Raw genomic sequence first — 26,833 nt, 5'->3', positions numbered from 1 at the left:
AGGGTGGAAGTATAGTCATTTGGCCAATAGAAAAATACAAGCACGAGGCTTACAGACAACTAAACAACCCAGAACATTACCGCAAACTAGATAACGATCCGACATTGTCCTACACAGTGACAATTACCAACAGGCTGAAATCACTTTTGGCTGATGAATTGATAACACCATCAGAATACAAATTTCTTAAACCAAACAACAAAACTGCCGGACGTTTCTACCTCCTTCCGAAAATTCATAAAATTCCATCCTCTGAACTATACACTGCTATTATCCCAGGCCGTCCGATAGTATCAAACAACAACACCCCGACAGAGAGCATCTCCACATTCCTTAACCACTACCTTGGTGATTTGCCAAAAGCACTTCCGTCATTTGTACAAGATACGCCCCACCTGCTGAGAATTATTGAAGACATTAATACTAAAGGCACACTACCCCACAACACAATTCTCGCAACACTAGACGTCACGGCGCTGTACACCAACATTCCAATCCCTGATGGTTTATCCTCGATAAAACAAACGCTGTCTAAACACAGTGCACAACACTCTACTGAAGTCTACCTGTCTCTCCTTGAATTAGTTCTAACACATAACTACTTCGAATTTGAAGAGAGTTACTACCTACAGATACATGGTACAAGCGTGGGTACGCCTTTTGCACCAACCTACGCGAACATATTTATGGGGATTCTAGAAACAAATTTCCTATCGCGCTGCACTACCAAGCCCCACACATACCTACGATACATAGACGACATACTCATAATCTGGGGACACGGTCAAGACAGTCTAGATAAATATGTAGCCTTTCTGAATTCTGTTCACCCAACAATAAAATTCACATCAGAATCCTCAACTGAGCGCATAAACTTTCTGGACACAACAATATACATTGACAATGGTGAACTAAAGACAACGCTGTATAGGAAACCTTTCGACAAACAACAGTACCTAGAATATACCAGCCACCATCCCAGACACTGCAAACAAGGCATCTTTAAAGGCCAAGCCACACGACTACGTCGCATTTGCGTTGAAAACCAAGACTACATAGGTAGACTCGATCACCTTAAAGAAACGCTATCAAACAGGAACCACCCAAACAGTGAGCTTCAAACAGCTTACATCGCTGCAACCAAACTTGATCGAGCCGAGGTCCTCAAGCCCCGCCCGAGGATCACAAGAACAACAACGCCTCTTCTTACTACTAAATTCTCAAACGCACTCCCAAACGTGAATAACATCCTAAGTAAATACTACCAGATTCTCACCAGCAACCAGAAACTTAAGAAGATTTTTCCCGTGCCTCCCAGAGTGGCCTACAGACGCAACACTAATTTTAAAGATGTTCTTGTTCACGCCAAACTACAGAAAAAGAAGAAGTTGGGAACCAATCCCTGTGGCCGCCCCAGGTGCTCTACATGCAAACACATTCAATCCACTACTACAGTAAAAAGTACAGCGTCGAATTACACACACAAGGTAACTTCGGCTTTCACCTGCACATCAAGCAACGTAGTCTACTGTCTAGAATGCGCCGCTTGTAGCAAACAATACATAGGTGAGACTGGACAACAAATCAATACAAGACTCAATGGTCACCGCGCGGACACAAAACACAATTTACCCAAAGCAGTAGCCAGCCACTTTAATGAACATGGACATATGTTTGACAAAGCAAGGCTCTATATACTACAAACAAATTTCCGTTCCCCTCGCGAAAGGAAGTATAGGGAATCATACCTCATACACAAGTTTAATTGCCTACACCCGACAGGAATTAATTTGGCACGCGGCAACTTAGAATCTTTAAAAGCTGTAACTTAAATCTGAAACTCTCATATCATCAACCAATACACAAAATACATTAGGCCACCAGCCAACTTTAATTCTTAACCTCACCTACTCTTCCATTTCGAGAAAAGAAAAAAAAATTTTTTTTTGCCTACTAAATTTAATGTACTCATTCAGGTTTTTACGTCTATACCAACTGTACGATCCCCTTCTTCCATGTACACTTGCCCCCGCCCGCTTCTGCACGCGTCATCCTCCTGTTTGTTATACCGATTTCGCCCCCCCCTTCCCCCTCCCCCCCCCCTTTTTTTAATCTTTTTTTTTCTTGAAACCACCTGGACAACACATTCCGAAGTCAATATGCCTTCTTCGGCGCCTCAAGCCAGAATATCGCCTTCTGGATGCCGCCGTAACGACACCTATGTTAAGCGCGTGGGGCAGTGCCCCTTGAAAGACCATGCCGCTGCCTTTCAGTCACCCCATACATTGCACCGCAGACTCCTCGTCGCCACCTTAACTATTTCAAAATTACTCGACCTATTACTACTATGCTACTCAAGCCACTTTCAACTCATGCTTTTTTTGAGTGTGTGTGTGTGTGTCTGGGTTTTCTCCTTCTTTTCTGTCTCTTGTGTTACTCGCGCCTCGCGCACAGACCGCTTGACCGGCCCTTCTAATGCCTCAAAAACATGCCGCCGACTCCCCCTGAATACCTCCTAACCTTTCGCATCCCCAACACGCTCCCAAGGCCCCGTATTTCTTAAAATTTCATTTTTCTCTTTCTTTTTCTTTCACTCCCCCCCCCCCTTTTTGTGTCTTGGTGCTGCCTTGCCCCCCCCCTTTTTTTCCCCTTTTTTTCGCTTTTTTATTTTTCTGCTTCTATTTCTTTTCTTTTCTCCCCGTATGCCCACTCTCACGCTCTTGTCCCGTCGTCTTGAGAATGAGGCTCACAGACGTCGGACGACAGCGCCTGTTCCCTCTTGTAATCTCTCTCTTTAAAACCAGCCGCCAGCCACAACACCCGCACGTGACGTCACTGCACTAACCCTTTAAAACTAACATGCCGAGGATGACGAGGCCGCCTTTGACGAAGATAGGTCCTCCTATCGAAACGTTGGCCAGCCTGTCTGAGGTACTTCATCCCTGTTCACAAACTTTATATCACAGGGATCTGTGCCACTAGATAGGCCCCGCATTTCAATGAACCTATTTGACAGGGCTGTTTCAGTGGCACAGTGTCTTGCTGCCTGCCCTGTGGACATGATGGCCAGGCCTCCTAGCACAATGGTGTCACAATGGTAGCACAATGGAGCGAATCTAGTGGCCAGCTGTTCTAAAATCCTGGTGCCTTGATCCCCGCTCTGTCGAACTGGATGGAGGACAGCTGATATAGCAACCTGGTAACTCAATGCCTGCCCTGTTGACCCGGTGGTCAACTGTTCTAGCAGCCTGGTTTATTAATACCTATCCTGTTCATCAAGTGGCCAGCTGATCTACCGACGTGCTATGTATGCCCGCCATGCTGATCTGGAGGTAAGCGGTTGATTTATTTATCACCTAAAATCTAGCATCCTGTTGTCTTGAAACCAATCCTGTGAATATGGTGGCCATCTGATTTATCGACGTGGTATTTCTACGCCGCCCCCCCCCACCCCCCGCTGATCTAGTGACCTGGAAACTCGATGCCCTCCCTGCGGACCTGAACTGTTCTAACAGCCTGATACCTGCCCTGTGAATTAGGTGGCCGGCTGATCTACTGACGTGGTATCTCTATGCTCGCCCTGCTGACCTGGTGGCCAGGTGTTCTAGCAGTCTGGTGTAATTATGGCCACATTGCAGATGTGGTACCCAGCTGTACTAGACGTCTGGTGTCTTGATCCCTGCCCTGTGGATCTAGTGGCCAGCTCATCTAGCGACCTGGTATCTGGACGCCCACCCTGCTGACCTGTTGGCCAGCTATTTTAGCGGTGTGAAGCTTTGTTGCGCACTCTGTGGACCTGGTGGCCAGCTGTTTCTTGTCTGCTAAGCTGCTGATCAGAAGATCACGCATGCGTTAAGGAATAACAGGTGGCAAAACATTTTTTTCTATCACGATTTCTCTATCAAAAAGACAAATAGGGCAAGTTGTTTAACATATGAAACTTCGGCGTCTGTGTTCGTTCTTTTCGGGCGCCTTGATTTCTGCCATTACTATGTATTTCAACATTGTCCTCTCTGAAATGACGGGCGATGTAGCAGGAATCAATATCGAGGGTTGATTTCGGCTCGGCTGCCATTTTACAATTAAGCGAGCATGAGGCTGTGTGAAATAGTGCTCACATGTCTTCGGGAATTACTTCTGCCTTTTACACGCGAACACAGCTCATGCCGTTTTTTGGAAAACACCATGAATTGGATAGATAAATACTTGCTACTGTTTCATGCAGGGCATCTCCGTAGTCTTCGGTTCAAACTACGCGGGTACGGACAACCAGGCCAAGTTCCGCTTCCTAGGAGACTAAGTAAGCACAATCCTTGTTCACTGTTTTAAATTTTGCTGAAGTACATTTTGCTGTAGCGGATTGCTGTTGTGAAGGAGGATATGTCAGTGAAGCTTGATTAATTTCATCGTGAAAACAAAATCTCCGCAAATTAGATTTGACAGGACGTCTGTTCAAGAAGGCATATCATGTATGAGCAAAAAGTTAGCTCGCAACCAAATGTGGTTGGCTTGTAAATGGCTATTCAAATCTTCAGTGTACCGCAGGCATGGGGCATTCTTTATGAAAGTCTGGCTCCAACATTATTATTACCCTGTTTCATTTGATCGTAATCAAACATTTAAAGAAATTTTGAATACCAGATTCTCGAATTGAGTCATTTGTTTCGGCGAAGTGTTACATTCCACTTGGATTCAAAATTCCGTTTGTTCATGCGCTTCAGAATATAAGCAAGTACTTGATAAACTAAAGGAGTACACTTCAAATATTTATTGGCCATGGCTCGAGATGCACTCGCAATTTGAAACTGGGATAAGACTATGGTATGTGAACGTGGTTGCCTGAGTGGTCTGATGGCACATTGATGCAGACAAGTGTCCCTCGGTGACTGAAATAAGTAGCAGTCTTCATCACCCTAGTGCTGACGCTGGTGTGTAGCAACGTAACGTCTTTTTCACACAAAAAACGCAATTGACAATTGTTTATAGATTGTCTATACAAGATCATGCAAATCGTTGAGGAAGGTAGGTTTTACGGAAAAGCTAACAAGGGTTTTCCTAAGATCAGAGATCGGGAGACCATAGGTAGTTTTTGATTATAAGATCACGCACTTACATTCACAGGGCCATCGTTTGTTCAAAGAATTCCGCCCTGTAGACGTCCATGGGCGTACTGTCCGGAGGACCCGGGTGGGAGAGTGTCCCGTTGTGGGCACTGGATCACCTCGACCCATTTCTGAACTCGCTGCCTGCACTCCAACATCGCCTCTGGTGACAGGTTGCACAGCGTAACCAGGTCCACTGCAGTGTGGAAGGTATAGTGTAAAATTCTTTATGCATTATTATTTTACTTTAGCCTCTTTAATGTGTCTCGTCCCTTCTTCCCGCTTTCCTTCCGCCTTTTCTTGTTCTATACTGCTATCCTTCGAACTCATCGATGAGTCCTCAGTATGCGAATAAACTGCCTATGTGCTCCTATTGCTTTATTTGTGCTTTTAATCACCTGCAATTCAAGAGATGCACACTGTTCGCTCAAATTTAGTAGCGTCGTGAATACATTGGGATGTGAAGACCGCTTCATATTAATGGTGAAAATGGAAGTTTCTCATTTGATAACTATTGGAAAAGTATTCTACATTCAATTACTTTCGCTTATGACACTATTCCATTTGTATTTGATTTGGTTTTCAAAATTACTACTTACACACACCTAATGAAAGTCAAGTACAAGCAAAATAATGAATGACAAAGGTGAACGTGGGTGTTATGATTGTCCCCAAAATATAGCACGCGTCCATCGTGCTCATTTGTAGCTTGTGCAACGGCTGCCTGTGATCTGGTGTTCTGTTAGCTTTCAGTGGTGCTATTTTTCTGGGGCATATATTTTAATAGCCGAAAGAAAAGTAGGCTCACGTTCTTGTTGGAGGGGCTCCGGAAAGATGGACAAGGAACGCCGATGTAGGAGAAGTACGGGACCACTCCACGTCGCTTGACGTGGTACACCATGCGAGCCGTCGATACAATGACCACTGCAAGAAGAAATAGAAAATAGTCACATATAACTTGAAGTTTTTGTTTGGTCACTTGGTTAGAAGATGCAAACTATGAAAGCACTTATATCTATTCAAATATTCATGGCTGCTTGCGTCACCGAACTACAGTTCGCAATTAGTACTACTTTTAATACTGCAGGCAATGCATATACGTATACTGTTTGCCTTGCATCTGCTGCAAGACAAGCCTCAAATTACATCTTGAAAGAAAGTTTACTGGTGGGCAGTGTTGACACACAACAAAACAAAACTTTGTGACATTGAGGGAACACTTCATATTTACATGAAGTCTACCGCATCCAGGCAACAAGAGCAGATATAATCACTGACTATTCATGCTTGGATATTTGCCGCTATTAGTGATGTTGCAGGATCAAATCCCAGCCGCGGCGGCCGCATACCGATGGGGGTGAAATTAGATTTAGGTGCACGTTAAAGAACCCCAGGTGGTCGAAACTTCCGGAGTCTCCCAGTATGTCATCCCTCATAATCAGAAAATGGTTTTGGCAAGTGAAACGCCACAATTATTTATTAGTGATATTGCATGTCATCAGAGTTTTTAGTCTGTCAATTAGTCTCTCGAAAAAAATCGTCCAACTGGATTGATTTGCTTTATGCATAGCCGCAGCCTTATCTCTACGTGTAATGCTGTCACCTTTCTTTGCCCATTCGCCAAAACAGTTGGGAGTAAGTTAACGCATTCTCCTGATATAGCCCTTTGCAGATAGTCTACACGGCTGTATATTGCAGACGGTGATCTACCTCGTGTGATCATGGTGAATATCTCATAGTTGGGTGGGTAGATGGTCATGATCAGAATGCGCGCCCTGGCGGCCTGTCGGACATAATCGATGAGCGAGAAGTAGTTTAGGATGTGCAAGAAAGAAATAGGTTGGTCTAGCAATACCAAACTTGCATTAACACATGAAAAGTGGCTGCGTGAACGTCATAAACATCACTGAATGTAAGTGTGTCACCAGCAGCAGGCATCATCAGTAGACAATGTTGCGCCCAGGCTTGAAATGCAATGGGTAAGGCTGTGGCAAGACCTATTAGCAGTTATAGTAGACGAGAACGTATGGTGCAACTGAATGTCATTGAATGTGCATAAGCACTGACAGTTTTGCCCGGAGCTCGAGGAATTGTCTTGCATGGAGTGATCTCGTATGGATTAATAGTGGATAAGTGGTTTACATACGCTGCCCACAGACGTCGCACCTCTGGCATAGTATTGTAAGCACAAGGGGCTCGCATGTTTCATATTGGTTAAGCTATAAAACACTAATGACGACTGCAAAAGTTTGGGATGCTCATGTGGAAGACAAACATAAAGGTGAAGCTCTTTTGTCCTAGCTTTGTATGGACCCATGTTGCACTGTTTGTCAGTCAATGTAGTACCGCAGTAGTAATTGGTTGTTTATAGAAATAAACGAATAAAGGAATGAAGGGCACGAAATTACTGCTGGCTACCCTGTAACGTGACTGTAACTGTTTAGCGCGATAAAGAATCAATAAACTCAGGCTATGATCCTCACTCTGCCCTTGTTATCCCTCCCAGGTCCACCTGGCTCCTGTAGCAGTGAGATGAACAGCATCCGTTGCCGCATACTCATGTCAGGACCCATGTGCCAGCTGCGAACAACGTAGGTGGCACAGTGCTCCAGCCTTGCCGGTGACATGAACAATGCGTGATGTCTCTGCGCAACCGGCTACTCTACTTTGAAGTCGGTTGGTCAGGATGTCCAGCAGGGGGCAAGCTTTTTGTTCTGCACATAGAAGTGCAAACATATATAGTTTAAGTGGCTAGGCTGCTCATATGCGCAGATATGTACGTTTCGCTACGTTTTGACATTATTTAATGTCAGCGATGTGCCGTTTCCACAATATTTGAAGCCAATGATTGCCGATGTGTGGCTGTAGAGGTCGATGTAAACGAATCCATCGCTTCGGTTAATGCGAAGCGCAAGGTTGCGCTCTAAGACTTATTGAACATGCGAAATGTCTAAGGCATGTGTAAAAGAAGCACAAGAAGCGACGTTCAAGTGCAGTTGTGCAGTTGTACGTTGTGCAGTTGTCATCGTACCATTGCGTTATAATTGTCTTTCTCTTTTACTCGCACACAAACATGCCCACAAACACGCACACAAACGGGCACACTTATTTATCTTATAAAAAGGATGAAGCATCTGGCAACATGGTGTGGAACTATACTCAGTAGTTCCTTGCAGCACTGGGGAATCTGCAGGGTACCTAAGCCAATAGTAAGGCTGAATGCCCGTCAAGACGTGTTCATCCGCGCAGCATCGTCTGCCCAGCGTCTGCATGCAATTCTTTCGACGCATCCTCCACTGTTAGTAGAGTGACGCCACAAATGTTTTTGTGTTCTAAATATATAGGCTGTGTTTTCATGAATACTATACAGCGGGCATTCGCTTCACGAATACGCTTTCTGAGAAGTTCAGTGCAGCCTGCATGGCCAGTTTTCATAAGAGGGAACGCCCCGATAAATGTTCCCATGCCCTGAACGACATAGTAGTGCCCGGAAGCGCACCTCCGCTATGCGTAATGAAAAAAAAAAAATCCTGCATAAGACCTGGGCATAAGTATCTCTGACGCACACAGACGTTCTAATGAATGAGCACATTATAGTCAATTGATTCTTTAGTGCACTTGATTTTCTTTGAATTAACGCTTCGATAAGTTCCTCCCGCTTTGCGCCAATGTTGACGCCAGAATTACATAATATATGTGTCAAGCTTCTCTGTGCATACACTTGCAATTGCAATTCTTGCATCGGCAAACATAACTTGCCTTTGTCCTCGTGAGATGGCTACGTAGAAGTCTGACAGTGTGCAACTGTCTAATCTACAAGTTTTCCCGGTCAGTTTATTATTATTATTATTATTATTATTATTATTATTATTATTATTATTATTATTATTATTATTATTATTATTATTATTATTATTATGTTTTGAACACATATACACAGTTAACAGGAAAGGGAAAGCGCGGAGCAGGCTGGCAACTGCCACCGGAAGGGGCACAACGCCTGCCTACTCTTCTAAAGGGAGGTGACAGCAACACAGAAATAGAAGATAGGAAGGAGGGGAGGAAGGAGGAAAGGAAGAGCAACAGGACAAATATAAATACTAAAGTAGAACACAGTACAGTACGCTACTACGGAATATCGAATGTTGACGCTGCAAACGTGAACCTAAGTTAGTTAACTCTAGAAAAGTAAGTAGGGCGCGATGGGCCTGATCACGTTTAGACGCACAACCACTGGGGTACAAACATTCCTCGAGTGTCGCACACCGCAGGCCATGGAGATGATAGTTTGTCACTAGCGACATGCGCTGAGCACTGAAAACGGGACACTCAAATATAAGGTGCTAAAGTGTCTCGCAGCAGTCACAAGACGTAGACAATGGACTTGCCACGCGTCCTTGTCTGTACAAACGTTCGTGCACGTTCAAGCAACCAACCCTCAGCTTGAGTAGTTGTGCTCTAGCGCGATGAGGCAAAAACGCCATTGAAAATAATCCTGGTGCCAGCCAATTCAATCTGAACGCCAGCATTTTTAATCCAAGTGCCAATAATTTATCCAATAATTTATCCAATAATAATCCCAGCGCATCCGAATTAATCGGCGTGCCCTCTTATTTAATCCTTGCGCCAGCCATGTTAATCCAAGTGCCACACATTTTAATCCTAGTGCCAGTCAATTTAATCTTGTTGGAAATTGATTGCGAAACGAAGAATTCTTGCAGAAGAGGTCGTAACTGGCGTCATGAATGCCGCCTATTCATGATGTGACCACTCTATTGGTGTCAGCACTATAGGAGCATAGCTTCCACGCAACCAGTGTCGTCATGGCTTCGTCGAAAACACTTCCGCGTGGTATACCGCTCGCTGATTTACTACTTTTCGAGTCGCATTTCCGATTCACTCACATCTATTCTATTCACTAGTCACTCACCCTTCTATTCTTAATTTATATTAGTGACCTTCCGTCCACCCTATCCTCTGCCAGCCACCTTTTTGCTGACTACTGTGTAATTTTCCGTGAAATACATAACCTCAACGACATTAATACTCTCCAGACCGATCTTAATTTGGTCTCTAACTGGTATAAAACTTGGAAAATGGAATTAAATATTAACAAATGGAAGTTCATGCGTGTTTCTCTCTGCTCTAACACTCCCCGTTCTTCTTATTGTCTTAATGGCACTCCTCTTGATTCCGTCGCATCATATAAATATCTAGGCGAAAATATATCACGAAACTTAACATGGAATGCCCATACTGAATACGTTACCAATAACGCTAATCGCATGTTAGAGTATTCACGTCGCAACTTCTCTGCTGCTTCTTCGTCCTTAAAACTCCTACTTTGTAAATCACTAATAAGACTTAAACTTGAATACGCGTCATCTATATGGGACCCTGGGCATGAAAATCTTATATATTCTCTTGAACTTATACAAAATAACTCCGTTCGCTTCATTTTTTCAAATTACAACCGTACTGCAAGTATCACAGCCATGAAAACTAACCTTTCTCTCCCATCTTTAAAATCTCGTCGGAAAATTAGTCACCTGACTCTTATTCCACAAGGTATATCATCACGTCACGCGACATGACGATCTTATTTCACCACCGGAATACATCTCCCATCGCACTGATCATCGGCACAAGGTTGGCATCCAGAAATGCAAAACTAAAGCTTGTTTTCAGTCTTACCTTCCCCAGACATCTGGCGAATGGAACCGCCTCCCTCCCGATATTGCAGCCATTGAGGATAATCAACGATTTCGTGATGCACTAACAACCTTTGTTTGTTTTGGAGAATGTGGAAATTATGTTCTAACAAAATGCACTGTATTGTATGTATGGTCTTTGTAACCTACATTACGCACTCCCCTCTGTAATGCCTTTGGCCCTGAGGGTATAATAAATAAGTAAATAAATAAATAAATAAATAAATAAATAAGTGAGTCACAATCGTGACGGATATTACGCGACTTCGGTTGCGATCATGACATGCGATTTCTTTCTCTATCGTCATGCATATCGATCGACATCGTTCGCAAGGGCAAAAACTTGCTCACCATTACTCAGGCACTTGACATAATCACTTAGCGACTCATTATAGCTCATTAAGCTTGTATCTTGCATGCACTGCTATGCTTCCAACAAGCATATGAAACGAAAAGGTTCTGAGAGTGGTAACAGCTTATTTTTGGGTGACATGATTAGGTCAATAGTGGCTCACGCGACGTCGCACCTCTCCTAACCTCCTGCTTACCAACATATCAAAGGAAATGGCTTTGAAAGCTTAAAAGCCTGCTCTCTGTCACTCACTCAACTGACATGATCACTATACTCACTCTCGTGACTTCACCACGGTTCTCACGCATGCACTATCCTAACGTGCCGACATGCATATGAAACGAAGTGGCTTATAAAGGGTAACCACCGACTCACAATGACCCAGTCAACGAGGTGATCACTAGGAGCTGTCGTGACGTCACTACGCTTATCATCATCATCATCATCATCATCATCATCATCATCATCATCCTGGTTACGCCAACTGCAGGGCAAAGGCCTCTCCCATACTTCTGCAACTACACCGGTCTTGTACTAATTGTGGACATGTCGTGCCTGCAAACTTCTTAATCTCGTCCGCCCACCTAACTTTCTGCCGCCCCCTGCTACGCTTCCCTTCCCTTGAATCCAGTCTGTAACCCTTAATGACTATCGGTTATCTTCCCTCCTCATTACATGTCCTGCCCATGCCTATTTCCTTTTCTTAATTTCTACTAAGATGTCCTTAACTCGCATTTGTTCCCTCACCCGATCTGCTCTTTTTTTATCCCTTAACGTTACACCCATAATTATTTCCATAGCTCGTTGCATCATCCTCAATTTAAGTAGAACCCTTTTCGTAAGCCTCCAGGTTTCTCCCCGTATGTGAGTACTGGTAAGACACAGCTGTTATAAACTTTTCTCTTGAGGGATAATGGCAATCTGCTGTTCATGATCTGAGAATGTCTGCCAAACGCAACCGAGCCCATTCTTACTGTTCTGATTATTTCAGTCTCATGATCCGGATCCGCGGTCACTACCTGCCCTAAGTAGGTGTATTCCCTTACCACTTCCAGTGCCTCGCTATCTATCATAAACTGCTGTTCTCTTCCGAGACTGTTAAACATTACTTTAGTTTTCTGCAGATTCATTCTTAGACACACCCTTCCGCTTTGCCTCTCCAGGTCAGTGAGCATGCATTGCAATTGGTCCCCTGAGTTACTAAGCAAGACAATATCATCAGCGAATGGCAAGTTACTAAGGAATTCTCCATTGACTCTGATCCCCAGTTCTTCCCAATCCAGGTCTCTGAATACCTCCTGTAAACACGCTGGGAATAGCATTGGAGAGATCGTATCTCCCTGCCTGACGCCTTTCTTTATTGGGATTTTGTTGCTTTCTTTACTGAGGACTGCGGTGCCTGAGGAGCCGCTATAGATATCTTTCAGTATATTTACATACGGCTCGTCTACACCCTGATTCCGTAATGCCTCTATGACTGCTGAGGTTTCGACTGAATCAAACGCTTTCTCGTAATCAATGAAAGCTATATATAAGGGTTGGTTATATTCTGCACATTTTTCTATCACCTGATTGATAGTGTGAATATGGTCTATTGTTGAGTAGCCTTTACGGAATCCTGCCTGGTCCTTTGGTTGACAGAAGTCTAAGGTGTTTCTGATTCTATCTGCGATTACCTTAGCAAATAGTTTGTAGGCAACGGACAGTAAGCTGATCGGTGTATAATATTCCAAGTCTTTGGCGTCCCCTTTCTTATGGATTAGGGTTATGTTAGCGTTCTTTCAAGATTTCGGTACGCTCGCGGACATGAAGCATGACGTATACAGGGTGGCCAATTTTTCTAGAACAATCTGCTCACCATCCTTCAAGAAATGTGCGGTTACCTGATCCTCCCCAGCTGCCTTCCCCCTTTGCATAGCTCCCAAAGCTTTCTTTACTTCTTCCAGCATTACTTGTGGGATTTCAAATTCCTGTAGACTATTCTCTTCCATTATCCTTGGGGGTGCCACTAGTACTGTATAAATCTCTATAGAACTCCTCAGCCACTTGAACTATCTCATCCATATTAGTAATCATATTGCCAGCTTTGTCTCTTAACGCATGCATCTGATTCTTGCCAATTCCTAGTTTATTCACTGCTTTTAGGCTTCCACCGTTCCTGAGAGCATGTTCAACTCTATCCATATTATACTTCCTTATGTCAGTTGTCTTACGCTTGTTGATTAACTTGGAAAGTTCTGCCAGTTCTATTCTAGTTGTAGGGTTGGAGGCTTTCATACACTGGCGTTTCTTGATCAGATCTTTCGTCTCCTGCGATAGCTTACTGGTTTCCTGTCTAACGGAGTTACCACCGTACGCTTCTCACGCATGTACTATCCTAACCTGCCAGCATGCATATAAAACGAAGTGGCTTATAAAAGATAACGTCCGGCTCACTATAACCTAACCAATGAGGTGATCACAAGTGACTCACAAGAAGTCATCAGGGTTATCACCCAAAGATGTACTAACCTGCCAACATGCATATAAAACGAAATGGCTTTGAAAAAGTAACGACCTGCTAACTATCACCCAATCAATGAGGCCATCACTAGTGACTCACGTGACGTCATCAGGGCTCTCACCCAAACATGTACTCTCCTAACCTTCCGATATGCATATCAAACGAAATGGCTCTCAAAGAGGAATAACATGCTGATTATCACAAAGTAGATTGAGGTGATCACTATAGTAACTCACGTGAGGTCACCACGGTTCTCACCCAGCCACGAGCTTAATGAGCTATAATGGGTCACTTAGTGATTATGTCAAGTCCCTGAGTAATGATGAGCAAGTTTTTGCCCTTGCGAACGATTGCGATCGATATGCATGACGATAGGGAAGCAAATCGCATGTCACGATCGCAACCCAAGTCGCGTAATATCCGTCATGATTCTGACTCACTTATGTGAGTCACTCGCAAATGTGACTGAAAAGGAGTAAATGAGGTGGCGGTATACCAGGCGGAAGTGTTTCGGAAGCAGCCATGGCGACACTGGTTTCGTGGAAGCTGTGCTCCTATAGTGCTGACACCAGTAAAGTGGTCACATCATGAATAGGCGGCATTTGTGACTCCGGTTAGGACCTTTTCTGCAAGGATTATTTGTTTCTCAATCAATTTTTAACAGGATTAAATTCACTGGCACTGGGATTAAAATGTGTGGCACTTCGATTAACATGGCTGGCGCAAGGATTAAATGAGATGGCACGCGGATTAATTTGGATGGCGCTGGGATTAAATGTGGTGGCGCCTGGATGAAATTATTGGCACTTGAAATAAACATGTTGGCCCTCAGATTAAATTGGCTTGCACCTGGATTATTTTCAATGGCATTTCAATTAAGCTGAGCGGAAAAACCTGTAGTGTTTGAAATTCAGCATAGCTTATGAACGGCGCAGCCAACAAATATAAAAAAAATTGCATGAAATTAAAGTTACTACCTTTGTGGTGAATAAACATCGTATGGGATTACACGCTGCGCACGATGAATGTAAACACGCATCGCCATTAGTTGCATATCATTCGATTGGACGCTTCACTTAAGCTGTGATAAATTCCAATTCATGCGTAGGATTTACACAACTTTGCTGTCATGTGGCAGGCATCAGAAACTTCAAATTGCTAATTTGGGCCAGATGGGATATTGCAGGTTCCAACCACAGCGTGACGATATGGGAAACAAAATTCTACTACGGTTCATCGATTGGCGTTTTGCATTTTATTACGTTTCATATGCCGCGTTGGTTCTTTATAAAGTCAATTACTTATATGCTGCACCTCTTTTAACAACATCATCAGCCGATGGGCTGCGTAAGCATTCAGTCTCTGCTCGTCACCTTGCTGTGCTAGATACCACGTTATCTTACTCAATTATTGACTCCATGTACTTACAATGTAGCTGTACATGCTTCCTCGGAAATATAAAATTTCCTATATATTTATGGCTTCGGCTCGTTGGTAATGTAATACAGATATACGATAGTACATAAATAGACTAATAGAAGCGAAGCACGCAAACACAGCGCGATCTTGTAACAATATAAAACAAAAGTAAGATTAATATAAACGCTATATCTCATCCATTACGTGATAGCGCAACTAATTCTGCGCTCACGCACGACGAAAACCAACCGGAAAATTTGTAATGTAATGCCCCATCGGGTTATTTAGGGGATAATAAATGACGTCTGCTTTCTTCTCTAGTATTTGTCGCTTAATTTTTCTAGTTATTACCCAAACTTAACCGCGTTGATTCGTGTGGTTACCTATTGCACCTTATTACGTCTGTCAGTGAACGTCAGCGTAAAAGGTTAAACGAAAAGCTAACCTCAAAGGAGAAAAAAAAATAAAGCATTCTTCATCATCATCACCAGCAACCTATTTATGTCAACTCCCAGCAATTCCCAATAACCCTTGTCTTGCACCAGCTGATTCTATCTTATGCCGGCCAAATTCCAAATTTTACAACGCCACCTAGGCTGCCGTCCTCGATAGCACTTTCAAGCCACCGGTTGTCTGCCCTACTCCTTACATGGCCCGCTCAGCTTCACCTTTTCCTCTTAAGAGGAAGCTTTAGCTCGGGCCCAACTGCGACGCGGCCTATTCAAATACATGTAAAACGCAAAAACGTTTTTATGAGATAACCCCTGGACCGATTTTAATGAAATTTGTTGCACTGCAGAGAGAAAGTTAACTTCTAGTGACTCTTGGAAGCGGAATTTCGGTTGAGGTCTTGGATATGGTTGAAAGAATTTTCACAAATTCGGAAGTTCGAAAAAAATAGAACGAAGTTTACAAATTTATAACTCTGCATCAAAAACAGATATCACAGTTCTGTAAACGGCATCCATTAGACCATTGAAAGCGGACAAATTTAATATGTCATTTTATATCTTACGTGAATTTGTTACTTTGTTCACAAAGGTTCTGCAAAAGCTGTATATCCACATTACTAAATTTTTTGAGATTCATGTATAGCATATCAATTTTTTCCGCTTTAGATGTACTATTATATGCAATTCACAGCATTGTATTATCATTTTTCGTTTCTGAGTTACAGTTGTAAACTTGATAGTTCCTTTTCTTGAAAATTTGCGATTTTTGCCAATTTTTAATAAAGAATTAAAGATGTAAATCGAAAATTAGAAACCAACAGTCACTAGATTTTAAGGTTTTCTTTTTAGGGAAACAAACCTCGTCAAATTTGGTGCAGTGGTTGCCGAGAAAAACGAATTCTCCTTTTACATGTATTTAGATAGGAGCACCCGAGCTAAAGCTTCCTCTTAATATGAACTAGAATAACGGCTAGCCCTAACAATCCACTTCGGTGTCTTGTCCCTGAACGAAAGGTCGAACATTTTCTTCTCAAGGTTCTTTGTTGATCCCAAAGTTTCTGCTGAATTGTTAGCACCCGCAGAAAATAATGATTGTACACATTTCAAAGATACGGCTAAGCTGCTGGTCATGATTTCGTAATGCGTGCCGTATGGATTCCAGCAAATTAGATTTTTCTGTAAATTTTCTTCCCATGATCACCGCTGCCTTTGACTGATTGGCCTTGATATACGTTTTCTTTGATATGCGTTTGATATACGGTTCTTGAGGCTGGCTACCAATCGCTAATTGTCATTCTGTTGCTATGCAATTTAACATTAGCTTGGTCTTTTGATTATTAATATTCAAGCTAACTCTTCTATTCTTTCGACTAGCTTGGTGTTACCGTAGAGATCATAGCTGATGTGTAACAGCAGCGCAATTATATATATATATATATATATATATATATATATTATAGTGACTTCGGTAGTAAGAACATGGTAGGGCTAACGAAGACTTGATACTTCTAGTAAAGCTTACCTTAAGCACCGCACTGCTCACATTGCATAGGCATAGATACAATCTCACATTTGTAAATAAATCAACGGAAATAATGTTGGCAAAAAGTGCACGCTGCGTTAAGCAAAGATAGAATGAGCACGAGAAAAATGTTTTCAGGCTTACAGCAATCGCCGAAAGGCAAAAGTCAGATATTGCATATTCCCAAGCACAAATTCAGACGAGAGGTATGAGCTAATAAACATACGGCGGTTGGGTTTGCCGTGTGCTAGTAGCGCATGACACTGCTTGTGTTGTCACGTGGGGAATCATGGTATCGTGGAATGGATGGCCTGGACCCTTCTGCACGATTGCGGCTCTTTAGTTTTGCTTTCCACCTCTGATGAGACATAGTATTTATCCCCGCCTTTTCCAGAATGATTCATTTGTTGGGATTTGGCTCTATGTCAGTGTGCTTCGCTTGTGTTTGCTTGTTTTTTTTTTCTTTCACTGTCCGTCATTTACTGCCCATTAGCCTATACTTGTCATGCCACAAAACACCACAGCCCGTACCTTTGCGTTTCAGCTAGCGTTGCTGTATATGGGACTAGGTAGGCGAACAACTATCATCGAGGCGCGGATGGCGAGGGGTTCGGAAGCAACATCTGGGGCAATCACTTCTAGGGCGATCACTTTCGGAGGCGATCACATCGGATGTGCGCGCGTACACGGCCGAAAGCGTGCCTGGCTCTTTGCCAAGCTCGCTTTCTAATGGTGCACAGAACAGGTCAACGTTTCGTGTGCTCACCTCTTTCACCGTGCTAGTCACATACACGTGTGCGTTGTCTTCTTTTTCATTGGTTCCGACAACGAACGGCGCGAGATCGGCATGTTCCTGTCCTCCACGGATCTGTCGAACGAAGACGATGCTGGCCTCTCGTGCGTCATCAGCAGGTCAGGCAGGGGAGGCAGCACGGGGGCCGACTGCACGAGTCAAACCAGTAATGTGAGCGCATCGATGAAGTGACGTGTAGCTTCGTGTTCTTTCCATTTGTCTTTCGCTCTGCCAATGTAACTTCGTGTAAAGCGATTTCAAGCACGCTTAATTCGAGCACGCCAATGCTTCTTGTTATTCTTCGCAATGCAGTGTCAGCAAGAAGCTATGAAACTTTATTTCATAATTTTATTTCTCAGCACCATGGCAGCAAGTAGCTTAGTGGTAAGGGCAAGTGGCTACGGCATTGCGCAACTGACCTCGAGGTTGTGGGTTAGATACCAGTGGCAGTGGCCATATTTAGACGGAGGTGAACAGCAAAAACACTCGCGCACTTATGGTGAGGTGCACGGCAGAGAAGCCCAAGTGTACAAAATAAATCCGGTGTCTTCCACTACGGTGGACTTCATAATCAGATTGTGCTCCTTACACATAAAGCACCACAACTTAACTTTTCCCCCCAGAAAATGGTCGATACTGCTGATAACAAAGACTTGGTACCATGCCAGTTAATGATGAAGAACCAAATGAACAAAAATCACAAGGATTGTTACATGATATGAGCGCATAATGCAAATGTCAGTGTTATATTTGTGACTAGAGAATGTCCCAAGCCTAGAATATACCAGAGCAAAGGTTACATATGCAAATTACAAGGAAGAGCATATGCAAAGAAAGTATTCAACAAAAATAAAGTTTCTTTTCCTTGCATATCATCTTTTCAAAGTAAAAGATATCGCACAGTTTTCACTCAACTATAAATTAATGACCGGCACCTTAACGAGCCAAGTTAACCTAGCTGTTATGTAAGTGATATGACCACAGTAAAGGTGGTTTCAATGTCAAAGCGAGCACCTTCTCAGATTTAAAGATTTGGTAGTTGCAGAAATGTCGAGCTTGAACACAACTTTCTGATGAATACTAAGCTATCATTGTGAAGAAGAATGATTCAGGTGAAACTCGATTAATTGCAGCGTAAAAAATAAATGTCCACAAATTCCATTTGAAAGTCTGTTCAAAAAGGCAGATTATGTATGATTAAAAAGAGAGCTAAGAATGACTATAAAAGACTCCAGCAAACCGCAGGCATGGGTCATTTTTATGGAATTCCGGCGCCAATATTCTTAGTACACTGTTACATTCGATCATAATGAAATATTTAAAGAAATTTTAAATACCAAATTCTCGAACTGAATAATTTGTTTCGGCACAGCATTACATGCAACTTGTACTCGAAATTTCGGTTTTTCAGCCAATTGCACAATATAAACAAGTACTTGACAAACTAAAGCAGTACACTTGAAATACCTATTGTACATTTATTGTCCATGGCTTTAGCAACACTTGCATCTCGAAACTGGGAGGAGTCTATGGTAGGTGAAGGTTGTTGCCTGCGTGGTCTGATGGCACAATAATGCAGACAAGTGTCCCTTGGTGACTAAAATAGGTGGCAATTTTTGTCACCTTAGTGCTGACACGCGCGTGAAGCACCTAAGCATATTTTTCACACACACAAAAAAAGCTTTCGGCAGTTCTTTATAGATTGTCTATACAACATCATGGAAAGCGTTCGGGCAGGCAGGTTTCACGGGAAAGTTAACAAGGGGCGGGAGATCGTAGAGAGGTCGTGATTATGAAAGCGTGCACGCACATCCACAGGAGCAGCATCTGTCCAAAGAACCCCGCCCAGTAGGCGACCATGGGCGCATGGCCCGGGAGGCCCGGGTCGGAGAGGGTCCCATGCCGCCACCGGAACCCCTCGACCCAATTTTTGACTCGCTGGCTGCACTCGAACATCGCCTATGCTGACAGGTTGCACAGCGTCGCCAGGTCGACTGCGGTGTCCAAGGTATACTTCCAAACCCTTCGTGCATCGTTGTTTTACTTTACCCTCTTTTATGTGCCTTGCCTTTTCTTCCCGCTTTCCTTCCCGTCTGTTTTTTTTTTTTTCGTGCTAGACGGCTATCTTCCGCACTCACCGGTGAGTCTTGAGTATGCGAATAAACTGCTATGTGCTCCTGTCCCTTTATTTGTGTTTTTAATAAAATGCAATTCGAAACGAGCAAGCTCTCATATAAATTTATTAATGTCGTGAATATATTGCGATCTTAAGACTGCTTCATATTGGTAGTGAAAAACACAAGTTCCTCATCACAGAACTATTAGACAATTATGCTATATTCAATCACTTTCGCTTCTCAGGCTATTCAATTAGTATTTGATTCGGTTTTGAAAATTACTACTCGCACTCTTATGATGTTAAATACAGGAAAAAAGGGAATGAGGCACATGAAGATGCGTGTTATGATTGTTCACGCAATGTAGCAGGCACCCATCGTGCTCATTCAGAGGACGTGCTACGACTACCAGTGACCTGGTGGGCCATTAGATTTCAGATTCCGTAGTTGTAAAAAGCATACGTTTTAATAGACGGCAGCGACGTAGGCTCACATTGTTGCAGAAGGGGTTCTAGAAAGCCGGATAAGGATAGTCGATATAGCAGAAGTACGGGAGTAGTCCACGTTGCTTGCTCTGGTGCAGCACCCGACCCGTCGATATGATGGCTACTGGAATAAAAAACAGAAGATAGCGATGTATAACTTGACACTTTTTTATTTACACACGTGGCAAGATGCAAACTGTTAAAGCACTTAGTACCCAACCAAATATTCACGACTGCTTGCGTCACTGAACTACACTTCGCAATCAGTACTAGTTGTAATACTACACGCAATGTATGCATAGTGTTTGCCTTGCATGTGCCGCCAAGCAAGCCTCAAATTACATATACGAAGAAACCTTCCTGGTAAGCAAACGTTACATGGTAAACAAAAGTAACAGTGACATTGACTAAAGACTTCATATTTACACGACGTCTGGCGCATCGAGGCAACAAGAGCAGATCGAGTCACTGACTATCCATACTTGGGTATTGGTCGCTCTGCGAGAGATTAATTAACAGACGCAAACGACAAATGGCATCAGATTTAATTGGTTTAATAGTAGCCGCAGCCTTTGATGCAGTCAACTTTCTTTGACCATTCACCAACACACTTGCCAGTATATTACCGCATTGCATTTCAAACAGTCTACACGGCTGCATACTGCAGAAGGCAATCTACCTCTTGTCATAGTGGTCTCATAGGTGCGCGGGTGGATGGTCATGATGACGATGCGCGCCTTGGAGGCCTGTGGGACATAATCGATGAGCAAGAACTTGTCTAGGATGTCCAGAACGAAAATGGGCTTGTGTAGCAATACCACATCTGCATTAACACATGAAAAGTAGCCGGGCGAACGATATAAACATCGCTGCAGTTAGGTGTGTTCTAAGCAGCAGGCGTCATCACTAGACAACATTGCGCCCAGACTTGAAAAGCAATGCTCAAGGCTGTGGCAAGTGCTGTTAGCAGTTAGCGTAGGCGAGAACATATGGCGCCATTTAATGACATTGAATGCGCATTAGCGCTGAGAGTTTTGTCCGGAGATCGTGGAATTGTCTCGCATGGAGTCATGTCGTATGGAGTACAGCGGATAGGTCGTTTGCATAGACTACCCATAGACGCCGCTCCTATCACCTGGTATTGTAGGGACAAAGGGCTCACATGCTTCATACTGGTTATGCTGTGGAACGCTAATGACGACAGCAAAAGTTTAGGATACTCAAGTGAAAGTCAAGCCTAAAAGTGAAGCTCTTTTCAACTAGGTTTTGTATGGACCTGCGTTATCCCGTTTGCCAGTCAATGTAGTACCGTATTGTAACTGGTTTTTTTATTGAAATAAATCAATACAGGAATGAGAGGCACAAAATTTCTTCTGATTGCGCTGTAACGTGACTGCAACTGTTTAGCGCGGTCAATGAATCGATAAGCTCGGGAAGACTCGTAGGGTGCGATTCTCACTCTCGCCTCTGCATCTCTCCCAGGTCTAGCTGGCTCCTGGAGCAGCGAGGTGAACAGCATGCTCAGGCGCACACTCCATATCGGGCCACAGGTGCCAGTTATGAGCAACGCAGGCGACACTGTGCCCCAGCCTTGCCGGTGGCAAGAAGGCTCCGTGTTGTCTCCGTGCAGCCGAATGCTCCACTTTGAATATCGGTTGGCCAGGATGTCGAGCAGGATTGAACCTTCTTGCTCTGCATTTTGAAGTGCAAAGATATTTTTTCACTTTTACTTTATTTCCTTAAAGACCCCTCTTCGGGGTATTGCATAAGGGGTGGGTTACAAAGAATGTGAGAAACAAAGAATATCAAAATGTTACGAGGCATACTGCGAGGCAATTTCTTCTATGAAGGCAGATGAGCTGGGTACAGAAACGATGTTGGCTCGGCCACTCAAATATAAGTGGCTTGGCCGCTCATATTTGAATATGTGTACGGGTTTCTACATTTGACATTACGTCGACGTTGCGCCTTTTTTACGGTATTTAAAGCAAATAATTAACGATCTGTGGATGTAGATCTCGATGTAAACAAATGCGCCGCTTTGCCTAATCCCAACGCTGCGCGCTGAAACTTGTTGAATGTCGGAAGTCTCTACATAATGTGTAGAAGTGATACAAAAAGCGAGATTCACGTGCGGAAATCAGCGAGAACAAACTCCAAGGCAGCCGCGTTGGCAGAAGGAACTCAGCTCGCCTTTAACGGCCGCACCGCAGGCACAACAGCGCGCTTAGGCTCGCTCACAGAGTAGTGGGCAGTGCGAGGTGGCTTCAGGATACGACTTGCTTTCTCGGAGAAGCCAATCTCCAACTACGAAACTCATAACCGACGCACACTGAACATGGGCGTAGGTGCGCAGGAGGTGGAGGAGGAGAAACATTTATTTAAAAAAAAGGAAGGACAAGCAGGTGTCTTTCTGCTTGTGCGGGAGGCGCCCTTAGTCCAGGGCTCCTGCGGCTCTTGCTGTCTCCCGGGCCCGCCGCACCAGTTGCTGCTGGTTACGAGGGTCCGAACTAGTCAGCACGGCCTCCCACTGCTCGGGTGTGGGTTTGGGTACTTGCGGGGCCGCCTTCACGTTGGGGCACGCCCATGTGGTGTGATATAGGGAGGCGTAATCATTACAAAGGGGACATTTGTATGAATATAGTGTAGGGTGGATTGCGTGTAGTCTGCTTAAATGTGGGTATGTATTGGCTTGTAGTTGTCTCCATGTTACGGCGTCTTCACGTGAGAGAAATCAACGGGCGAAAGCCCCTGTGCCTTTCCAAAGCGCTTCCAGCGGCATGCGACAGAGGACAGAAGAACAAAGTAAAAAAAAAAGTGGATTAGTAATGAAAGCATACCGTAAACTATTTTTTTTTGTGAGCTGGACATTTTCGGTCTAATCTTGAGCATCGGAATAATTTGATGGTATTGAACGTAATAAAGCACAATTGGAGGCAGCATCAGCGTAAATTCAAACGTGAACAATTCTGATACTATTCAAACGTATTGTTCCGTTTCCAAGTTCACCTGCGTGTGTAAACGTGCTTTCAATTAAGACTTCAAAACGTATACTCGATACTGCTACTCCATGTTTAAAAACTGACAACATAGCATATAGATTCCATTCATTTACCTTAGCAGGCATGCCAAGAGGTCACACTGTGGTTCTGTTTCTGTGCGAATGGTGCAGTGATTCAGATGTGAAATATTTCCCATTTGCAAAAATTAGGCCTTCATGTCAACAGTATGCAATTATTGGACGACTCAGGAAATGTTTGATTAAGCTAGCTTGATGTGTGCCTTGCAATCAGAGCAGATGAGAAGCACTCGTATCTTTATAAGGATTTACATACTGCGCCGATTCATTACTTGGACTCATGCTTTTTACACTCTTCCGATGCCTACATATTTGAATGTATGTCCTTGACAGGTCGATATATGAAATATTCAGAGTTGTTTGATATCAGTGAGAATGAAATCGACCATGTTTCCAGGCTATAGAATTGTCCCGCTTGAAGGAGATGGGTTGTGCCGTTGGAAGGTTTAGACAATGTCTAGTTTATATTAACTCTGCTATTTGCATCCTTGCTTGAAGATGAGCATTCCGGTTATAGGCATTTGTCGTAGACAGCTTAAGGCATCTTCTTATTTTCCGCGTATTATGAAGCGTTGTATTTCGAGTGTCAGTTTGCTTTTTACGGGACATTGTGTATCATATACGTTCTATTTTTCATTATTTTATTTTGTACCTGCCACCATACCTTCTCATCAACAATGTAAAGCCTCCCATACACATTACTCCGATGAGAGGCCTCTAAGGTATTGTAAATAATCAAATAAATAAAGAATGATACTATATTTAGATACTTTGGTCAACGCTCCGTAAGCGGCGCTATGCACCAGGGTCCGCAAATATCTTCTACACACTGTCCGTAGCATCGTTTGTTTGTCGAACAGTATGCAAATTCCTGGAAACTGTGTAAAACACGCGGCGAGAATTTGTTTCAGCCTGAAGGCGTTGCCAGCCCTCTCGATCTTTGTTTTTTTTTTCCAGATCCTGAGCAGCGTGCTCACCCGAAGTGGGAGAGATGGCGACCATCTCCCCACCGCGGACTTCGAGCGACAAATCCATCGATCGGAAGCAACCTGGTCCGAGACCGCCGAAGAGCCGCTGACCCAGGCTGCAGAGGTCCAGCTGCAACGCCAGGCGGCAAACCTGCGTCAGAGCGGCCACGTTTACCGTCACGACGACGAAGGCGGCCGTTAGAACCACGGCTGAAAATTCCGAGGAACGCGTGGTTAGGCACACACAAAAATAAAGAATGACAACACCGCTGGCCATCAGGCCGGAAGACGACGATAACACCCAGGACCTGCCAGACGAGTCGCACTTAACATGCCACTAGTCGAACTAACTATACGTGTTCGCGGGGTACAGTCTGAGTAGCCTAAGGATAGTTTGGGGCGGGCCGTCGAAATGGAGCACCGATAACACGGCGGCTTAACGAGTTATCGAGTTGGAGAAGGCAGAGGAAAGGCAAGGAGTGGAATGTCGGTGGATGACATGAATAGCTTAAAAAGACGGAAAACCACGTGCGACTGCAAAACTTGGCGGAAGCGTTCATAGTAGCGTATGCTGCGTGTGTACTGTGTTCCCCCCAAGCCACTAAGGTGTTTCGGGACCCTTGTAACGCTGTAATGCATAACGCACCTTCTGTATACTGCGCAGCTTGAGACTTCGAAATTCAAGTTTGTGCACGTGAATAAGAAGTAGCGATATTAATTCGCTGTCGAGCCAAGTGTCAATTTTGAGTAGCTTGGGAATCGAATTGCTAACTACGGTGCTAATTACCTTTGCTGACAAATTCTATCTTCGGCACAAATTTGCACTCCATATGGCGTGAAATGGAGAAAATTCTGCGTACGTAGAAGCGTGCTTGAGCATTGCAGGGTTATACTCCCAAAGTACCGTTGGCTTCAGTGCTGTTGGATGTGAACAGCAAGCTCGGCAAAGTGTTCGAAAGCTGCAGCAGAGGAGGACGAAACCTGGAGTGAGGCACGTGACTTCTGCAATATTCACGGTGCATCTTGAACGCGTACCACAGGTTGAGTACATCGAAAAAAAATTTCGAGATGGCTTGTAACGCGGCCGCCTGAACTAGCGCCCGTGTATTGTGTTGCAGGAAGAGTTGCTCGTGACGTCAGAACTGACGTGACGTCAGAGGTTAAGCAATCTCCGTAGAAGGAAGAGCCACTTGAATACTCGCACGTACTTGACAGCTTTTCTTTGTTTTTATCGGGCGAGCCGCATTCTTTTTTCTGTTGGAACGAACAGCTCAGCGCACTGCTTAGCCCCCCAGGCTTCCTTGACGCTCGTCCGAATGTTCTGCCTCGGGAATCGAGGTTTCCGTCTCTTGCAGCCACCGCCTTTCGGCCCTTGCGGTCCTGAGAATTTATCAGGCGCCGCTAAGACGACGTGAAACTGTGTTGATGTCCCTGCCATCGTTAATTTTGACGTGCGTACTTGCGATATAGTACCGATTCCCAGTAGCGGTTAAGTGACGTATTCGACGTCATTTCTTTTTTTGTGACTTTCCGCAACGCATTTTCGTCATTGCGACATGTTTACAGGTAGTGTACATGTGCGCACGTGTAAACTAGAGAAGATTAGTTCGTCTATAGAAACGCAGGCAACAGTGTGCTCCAGGCTAGCCGGTGGAAAGAACACTCAGTGTCTCCGTGCAGCCGGATGCTCCGCATTGAATATGGTTTGGCCAGAATGTCGAGCAGGGTTGAACCACCTTGCTCTGCATTTTTCTTGCTCTGCAGCTATGAAAGCACGTATTACACATCGAAATATTCATGACTGACGTCATGACGTCACCGAACTATAGTTCGTAATTAGTGGTGGTTTTACTACTACACGCAGAGTATGCATACTGTTTGCCTTGCATGTGCCGCAAAACAACCCTGAAATTGCACCTACGGCATTCTCTCGATTTGTTTTGTGTGCGTGTGTTTCGACCCGCCCATAGGAATGCTTTGATTTGTGTAACAATGTTTAGAAGTTTCGAAATAAACTTGAATGAAGGCCGTGCATGTGTTCTCTCCATTCGTTTTCCTCGTGAATGATGCGAATATAAGGAGTAATCCGTTCACTACCTACAAACTAGCACATTCGTACTTACGTTGCGGTGTACATGAGTTTTCGTTGGCAGAACAGTTGATTCGTGACATTTTAGCGCTTGTCCACGTTGAAACGGAGACGGGGGTCCGCTCATAAAAGTAACTGAACGTCGCCTTTTCACCGCACAGCACAGCGCTACCAAACTGCGTCACGGATTACAATTCAAGCGTGTTTAATGGTTCGGCTGCATTAGAGGCACGGCACCGTT

General features: G+C 44.0%; 1 protein-coding gene and 2 long non-coding RNA genes across 3 annotated transcripts in view; 2 read left to right on the top strand and 1 right to left on the bottom strand.

Annotated features, from left to right (window-relative positions):
- Positions 1 to 18,015, bottom strand: part of LOC135906556 (uncharacterized) — a 40,324-nt gene extending 22,309 nt beyond the window's left edge. Inside the window, exons 1-4 of the mRNA XM_070524925.1 lie at positions 17,828 to 18,015; positions 7,586 to 7,816; positions 5,911 to 6,026; positions 5,114 to 5,298 (exon numbers count right to left, since the gene is read on the bottom strand). Of these exons, the coding sequence (XP_070381026.1) occupies positions 5,114 to 5,298; positions 5,911 to 6,026; positions 7,586 to 7,729 (445 nt within the window). The 5' untranslated portion in view covers positions 7,730 to 7,816; positions 17,828 to 18,015. The remainder of the gene's footprint in view (positions 1 to 5,113; positions 5,299 to 5,910; positions 6,027 to 7,585; positions 7,817 to 17,827) is intronic.
- Positions 3,041 to 4,302, top strand: LOC139049461 (uncharacterized). Its single transcript, XR_011508322.1, has 3 exons — positions 3,041 to 3,199; positions 3,281 to 3,332; positions 4,226 to 4,302. It is a non-coding gene; the product is annotated as an uncharacterized lncRNA (long non-coding RNA).
- On the top strand, positions 7,610 to 22,128 carry LOC139049460 (uncharacterized). The gene is made up of 3 exons (XR_011508321.1): positions 7,610 to 7,693; positions 19,673 to 19,862; positions 21,939 to 22,128. It is a non-coding gene; the product is annotated as an uncharacterized lncRNA (long non-coding RNA).
- The last annotated feature ends 4,705 nt before the right edge of the window (positions 22,129 to 26,833 follow it).

Source organism: Dermacentor albipictus, chromosome 9 (genome assembly GCF_038994185.2).
Source record: "Dermacentor albipictus isolate Rhodes 1998 colony chromosome 9, USDA_Dalb.pri_finalv2, whole genome shotgun sequence".
Taxonomy (NCBI): domain Eukaryota; kingdom Metazoa; phylum Arthropoda; class Arachnida; order Ixodida; family Ixodidae; genus Dermacentor; species Dermacentor albipictus.
This window is presented reverse-complemented; position numbering and strand designations above follow the sequence as displayed.